At 36.8% G+C, this 7,154-nt stretch overlaps 1 protein-coding gene across 2 annotated transcripts in view; it reads left to right on the plus strand.

Moving 5' to 3' along the window:
• Nucleotides 1–7,154, plus strand: part of UFSP2 (UFM1 specific peptidase 2) — a 12,120-nt gene extending 4,966 nt beyond the window's left edge. Inside the window, exons 7-12 of one of the 2 annotated variants that reach the window (XM_026033593.1) lie at nucleotides 853–999; nucleotides 1,385–1,549; nucleotides 2,840–2,964; nucleotides 5,051–5,127; nucleotides 5,269–5,393; nucleotides 6,634–7,154. In XM_026033593.1, coding sequence (XP_025889378.1) covers nucleotides 853–999; nucleotides 1,385–1,549; nucleotides 2,840–2,964; nucleotides 5,051–5,127; nucleotides 5,269–5,393; nucleotides 6,634–6,720 — 726 coding nt within the window. In that variant the 3' untranslated portion in view covers nucleotides 6,721–7,154. The remainder of the gene's footprint in view (nucleotides 1–852; nucleotides 1,000–1,384; nucleotides 1,550–2,839; nucleotides 2,965–5,050; nucleotides 5,128–5,268; nucleotides 5,394–6,633) is intronic. The other variant, XM_026033594.1, reaches the window with a different exon arrangement.

Here is a 7,154-nt window from a genome sequence, read left to right on the forward strand (position 1 = left end):
GCAGAAAGATTCCTTTTGGATATGTGACTGGCGAATCAGGCAGATAGTCTTAGGGTCACAGTGTTTCACATAGCAAGAGCAGGGAAAGAATTTTGTAGCCAGTTAGATGGAGAGAGGCTTTGGGGATTTTTTATTTTCTTCTGCATTCATTTGGATGTATCGCACGTAATCTATTCCTTGCCTTCGGCCCCAGACAATGGTGGCRCATAAATCTTCCCTGCTTAAGTGTAATCGGTAACTAACGTAATTGGTTTTCATGTTGGGTCATCTGAGTGAAATGTATTTGCTGTGATACAGAGGCAATCCTAGATGATCTTATTCTTTTGCCCTTACACTGGAAAGYAAGACAGCATATCTCTTGAGATGTTGTTGCTTTGTTGTAAATAGCACTGAAGAGACTTAAGAAACAATTAAATMTCCTAAGATTCAGAGACCAGCTCTGTCTTTTTGTCTCAGTATATGTTTATTCGTATATCTTTATTATTTAAGATTTTAATTCAGTGTATTTTCTACTACGTAGATGTGTAGGTATGGCTTATCCTTATGGTGTATTTTATGATGTTTTCAATTTGTTGTGAAAACTTGAATGCAGCACCAGAGAAATTGGCATAAAGTAACAGGGCAACAGAGTGAGCTCTTTCAGATAGGAGGGAAGCCTTCGTGAGCTTTGTCAGAGGTGAGGTCTGCTAATAAATGTACATATTGAATATTAATGTATTAAAAACTGCTTAATTACATTTACTAAGCTATATGTTTAATGTCATAATGACACTATTATTAGTTCAAAAGCATTGTTACCTTTAATCCAAAACTTGAATTGTGTTCTTCATTTTTATTCTAACTTGCATGTAGGAATTACATGGGTTGTTCAATCTGCCATGTGACAGACCATATTTCAAGAGAGCAAATGCTTATCATTTTCCAGATGAACCATATAAAGATGGATATCTCAGAAATCCACATGTACACCTTAATACCCCTGGTACAGACTCTGGTGTGGTAAGTTSCAGTGTAAACATTTGTCAGATTTTTTATTTATTTATTTTAACTTGAGTTTTGTTGCTAAAATAAATAATGTAATTAATATTTTTATTTCTTTGTTGCAAAAGAATGTACACTGTTCAAAAGGTTACCTCACATTTTTAACAGGTATTTTTAAAGTTTCTCAGAACCAGGACAAATAAACTAAAATGGTGAATGTGGCAACATTTAGGAGCTAGGAAAGGAAGAGTGATTRTCTGTGATTTATAAACCTTCCATTTTTCCAAAGATTCATAGTCTTCAATTGGAAGCTGTCACCGTGCTAGTGACTTAGATAAAYTGCTTTTCTGAACATGGATGCAAGTGCATGAGATTCAGCTGTATTATCTTTTTCTTTGTGCAGGTTTATTTAGTACATGGCATATATAGTTACCATCACTATATGCAAGATCGCATCGATGACAGTGGTTGGGGCTGTGCCTATCGCTCTCTGCAGACGATCTGTTCTTGGTTCAAGCACCAAGGTTACATGGATGCACCTATACCAACACACAAGGAAATTCAACAGGTACAAATACAAATTGTGCAAATTATTTATCATTTATGTATAATTGCTTGGAAAAGTTTCTGTGTGTTACAGTGTTTTTTAAATATAGATGTATTTTTAGACTTCAAATTTGTGTTGGTCTATTCATTTCATCTCTTGAAGTGAATTGTAGTGCTTCTGAATTGTTATTTTTGACAAGTTTTATTGTAGGAGATGCACTTCCAACTGTTTATCTATATGGATGAGATTCATTAAAGTAGTCTTCTAAATATTTCCTAATCTGCATTAGAAATGCAGATTAGAACACATTGTCACCGTTTTTGCCACAAGAAAGAGAGCAAAGAGCCCAATCCATCATACTAAAAACAGTTTTAAAACTGACCTGTCTAATCCAGTTACAGCTGGATTAGTCCACAGATGCTGTGCATTAATTTACTGCATTTTTTTGCAGCTTTGCCAAGAAGAGCATTTTTTGAATCCTCTTTCAATTCATATTTTCTTCCACAAATTCAAATGCACATCTGTGAATGTTTAGTTATGCTACCAGTCTTGAACTAAAACTGTAGAAGCTGGGTAGCTAGTATTGAATGCCTAGAAAAACTCTGCATTTATTTTCGTTCTTTTAAATTCAGTGCTTTCTATCAAATTTATTTAACATTTTAGCAATAAGGAGACTTAGATCAATTGYGATGTAAGCGTTTAAGGAAAATTGCAATTTCATAAGCGTTTTTTAGCCCTCAACTAAATTATCTTACAGTATTTTAGACACCTAGAAGAATTCATTTGCCTTCAGGCCTCGTTGTGGGCTGTGTATAGAGAGCAGAGAGAGCCCCTCTCTGCAAAGCTGTATGTAATGTGCAAGCCTCCAAGAACAGAAGCATTAAAATAAGCCCCTGCCATTCATATATTTTCTTTTGGTGGCATCTTATTCAGCGTACTACTTTGAAGGGGCCTAAGATGCTTTGAATAGTTACCCAGGTACTTTGAATACCTGTCCAAGTACTTAAGTCCCTGCAGTGACTCTTGTGATGTAAATGATGCACTTAAATAACAGGGGATCATCATCCCAGCTCTGAGTCCATTGATGGAGCCAGACTTTCTCTGGTGGCTTTCCAGCCTGTGCTGTGTTGTGTCTTCAGGGGACACCTCCAAAACAGTGTGCAAATTCAGTATCTGTCTGCTTGCTTTTGACAAGTCCTGTTCAAACCATGTTCTTTATGCTTAAGATGATTTTGTATGTTCATGAAAATCCTGGGATTGCCTACTGTATGTTGTTGATTTTTGTTTTTTCTCTATGTTCGTGTTGCAAAGGCACTGGTTGATGCTGGGGACAAACCAGCAGCATTTGTTGGGTCACGGCAATGGATTGGCTCTATTGAGGTGCAGCTCGTTTTGAACCAGCTTTTTGGAATAACATCAAAAATACTGTTTGTCAGGTAAGAATCCATATCAGTTTAATAGTTCAGTAATTGTTAAAGAGACTGAATGTCTTAGGATGCTAGATACCATTATAGTACATGGGATAATAGGGATAATAAAAGGGATCATTAATCTCTGACGTGACATTTAAGGTTTCTTTGTCCATAAACCCCCATTTTTTGCTTTAAGATGTGCTGAGGAAAGTAGAGCTGTTAAACAAGCTAGGTGTTGCTGAAACAACTTGAGCCTGCACTTCATGCTGAAGTTTGCAGTTCCTATGAATTGCTTAATGGCATGCAAAATTCAGCCARTTTCCCTTGCATCAGAAACAATTTTTGTAACAGGCACACACACACTCCAGGATACTCTCCAGGTCATAATAAATTGAGTGCACATTAGCAGTAAACTGTTAATTCATCCACAGAGCTAGCTCTTGAGTTCAGCAAATTGTTGAGCATCCTGGAAATAGGAGTATCTGTTCTGGTTTTGCATGACAGATAAAACAAGGGATTTGAAAATTTTGTACATAGGAAAGACCCTACACTTATTTCTGGGAGGAGAGGAATAATGTTCAGCATTTATCTGAAATTAGATTATTGGACTGCAGTGCTTTTGTCATCTAGATAGCTGTAAGCAGACCAACAAATCTCAGTGTTGTGTTGAAAAATGCAATAATGGAATCAAGAAGAATATTAATAATTTAGCCTGTAAGAAAACTCTAGTCAAACGAGATGCTACTCATGAGTTATAATTATTTAGACTATGTATTCCAGTGTGGATATTCTAAAAGGGGATGTGACCATGGTGATAGTGGTTCTTAGCAATAGGAAAACAATTTGTTTCTTCAGTATTTTGTAGAGTTTTATACAACCAATTTTAATCTCTTGGTTCTAGCRCTTATATTTGCAGGTGATCCACCTGTTATTCATAGCAGCTGTGCCAGACCTACTAGTGCAAAGGCTTTTGTCCCCGTGCATAAGAACATAGGGGCTTTTGTAATGGGGACAATTGCTGAACGTGCTGCCATGAGCGAGCCCCAGTGTTTTTCAGGTTTATAAAACACTTCCATGCTGAGAGTAAAGATGTCATGCAGCCTGATAGATGTTCTAGAGCTGGGCACTGAGCTGTCTGTGGATAGGATTTTGTCTCGAGCCCAATTCCAGCTAGCACCTCGTGAACTCATTGTGGAAATAGTACGAGAGCTGCGCCAGCAGGAGCAGTGCTGGAGCCAGTATTCCCAGATTTCCAGTGTTGTGCTCCATCCACATTTAATCCTTCTCTCCAAGGATTTGATACAGATGAAGCAGTCACCCTGGCTTTCATAGGGTTTCCAAAAGATTGACCATTATATGAAGAAATATAAAATCAAATTAATAAAATACCTGTGTTTATTTCCTTGCCCAGCTTCTAAGGGGACTGTCTTCCTCATACACRTGTCTTCACTTCCAAATCCTGGCATATGTGCATGCATGTGTGTGCCTGTACCTTGCCTTTCAAAGGAGCCATACTCTCCTGGCTGTGTCTGGGACCCACAGTTGAACAGGAAAACTGGAAAATTAAACCAAGCTCGGGTGCCTGTTACTGTCACCAGGATATTAACGATCAATGAGGAAGCTGTTGGATAGCCAGTTTAGATGCACGTATTGCCCTGTCTTTGCTTGCGCAGTTAAAGTGGATGCACCTGTTAGCTTTATTGGTACAGCATTTTTGTAACGTTTACAACGAAGGTCTGCTCCTCCAGACTTCCACTTGCTGACAGATGTGATAGGCAGTTTTCCAGACACTTCACGGGAGATACGAGGGTCACAAACTCTCTGATAAGCAGACACATCGTAGGATCTGAGTCACTCTAGGTGCTTTGGTGACCACTCTGGTCACATCACCTTCATGGGCTCAACCACAATCTGTGACTTCCACTTTTTTTTTTTCCCAAATTATCTCAGGAGGTTTTCTTTTTTGTTCAATTGTTTTAACCTGCTGAAAAAAAATAATCTAAGACACTATCTAAGCAGCCACCCACCTTTGTAGTTAATTACCATGATGGATAATTAGGAAAAAAAGCCTCATGGGGATGAAAAATCTGACATTATATTTTTCCTTTAGCCAGGGTTCTGAACTAGCTTTGCAAGGAAGAGAACTTGCTAATCATTTCAACACGGAAGGAACTCCAGTTATGATTGGTAAGTGTTTGATTCCTGAAGAATGGCAGCATGTGTTTCACAGCTGTTTTCAGCATGGGTTAATATAAAATATTGGCATCATTGTACTTGCATATTTTATCTCAGTGAAAATTCTGAGCAGTTTGTTTTCATCCTATTCAGGTGGAGGTGTTTTGGCTCACACAATATTAGGAGTGGCTTGGAATGAGATTACAGGGCACATAAAATATTTGATTTTAGACCCACATTACACTGGAGGAGAAGATCTGCATGTTATTTTGGAAAAGGTGAGACTCATGCATATGCCTATTTGTGTGTGTGTGTGTATATACCCACACATGCACGATTTGACATTAAATAAATGCATATAGCTGAATAGGAGTGGAAGGAGCTTATGTAGGAGTTGGCCTTTCTTTAGTTCTTCAGTTCCTTGTACAGGACAAAGAACTGATTCTTGGTAGTTTGCAGCTATAAAAATTAGCTTACAGTACAAAGAAATGTTCTTTACTTTCTCCTTGTATTCAGTAATATGTACAATAAATGTATTTTGAGTGGAAGAGAAAAATATATTCAGCTTGTAAACTGCTGTTACTGTTTAGATTTAAAAAAAAAAAAAAAAAAARCATTCCAATACTCAGCATTGTCAGATCAGTCTAAAGGACAGTTATTGAGATGTTCTGCAAATCAAGGAGAATTCTGAAGAAGAGTTGTTGTTTAATATTATTTTCTTCAGATATGATTACCTGGTCTGCAGATTACTGACAATAAACCTAGTGTCAGAAACTTGGTTGAAAAGTTGAAAAGTGTTTTGATGAAGTGAAAACACTGCTGAAGTGTTTTGATAGCCCCATAATAGTCAAGCTGGAAATGGAGACAAAAAGGAGTATCAGCTTTTACAGCTGCAAGGTGTTAAAGAGAATGAAACATACACAGAATTCCTTATCTAGTGAAATTACACTTGCTTTCTGCTTATTTATAAACAAAGGCCTGAGATTAAGGAATGCTGTTATCTGCATTTCCTAGTGGTCAGGATTGACCATGTCCATATTTAGCACACAGACTCTCTGGAGCTCCCATTCCAAGGCGCTCGATTCCTGTATTGTTTGGGCATTTCAGTATTCCAGTGCCTCACCACTAGGTGCCTGCCTGTGTGCTTGYTAGTTATGGAATAATTTTCAATAAAAAGCAATGAATTCAAAAGCTATTGCTCATATTGATCAAAGAACATGTAAGAAAAAAAAAAAGTGGCTTAAATATTTGATAAARGTAACCTCATGAAAAACTTAGCAATTCTGCAAAGCAAAAACTTYTGAGGACATGAGATTCTGTAAAGCATTTTCTGTTAATGTGTTGCCAAAAATGTACARAGCTTTCTGAAAATTGTGTCATACAGCATTTTATAAATATCTGAAAATAGTTAATATGACTTAGATTAAAATTAGTAAAATAGAACCCATAGCAGTAGGTATGAAAAAAAAAAAAAAGTCATAGTAGATTGTTAATTGCATCTCTCTCTTTCTTATCCAGGGCTGGTGTGGATGGAAGGGCCAAGAGTTTTGGAACAAGGATGCCTATTATAACCTGTGTCTACCGCAACGGCCAAAAACTATTTAAATTCTAATCTCATGCTGAATCATAATACTAGCTGATCASGATATAACTGTCTCCTTATTTATTTTGTATACATAAGATTTGGATAAAGCTTTAAGTCAATCAAAACCCAGTTGAAATAGAAATATTACTCAAGTAGCTTTAATACATTTAGGAAAAAAATGAAACCTTTAAATATAATGGAGCTACTGTGAACTGTATTTCTGTACAAAGATTAAGTAACAAATAGTTTTCTTTTGAATAGGATAAAAAATTCTATAAATACAAAGTTATTATGCTAAAAGAATTGAAGTTTAAAAGCCCAAGCCTATGACATTTTCTCACTAGAAAGATGAACTCTATAATTCAGATTCCATCCAGCCACCCGTATTGTGCAGTGTGATAYATATTCAGAGGCATGGTTTACTCACGGTTTACTGCTTTTACTCTAGATGAGT

Source organism: Nothoprocta perdicaria, unplaced genomic scaffold, assembly GCF_003342845.1.
Source record: "Nothoprocta perdicaria isolate Ctin4 unplaced genomic scaffold, notPer1 scaffold_13, whole genome shotgun sequence".
NCBI classification, from domain to species: domain Eukaryota; kingdom Metazoa; phylum Chordata; class Aves; order Tinamiformes; family Tinamidae; genus Nothoprocta; species Nothoprocta perdicaria.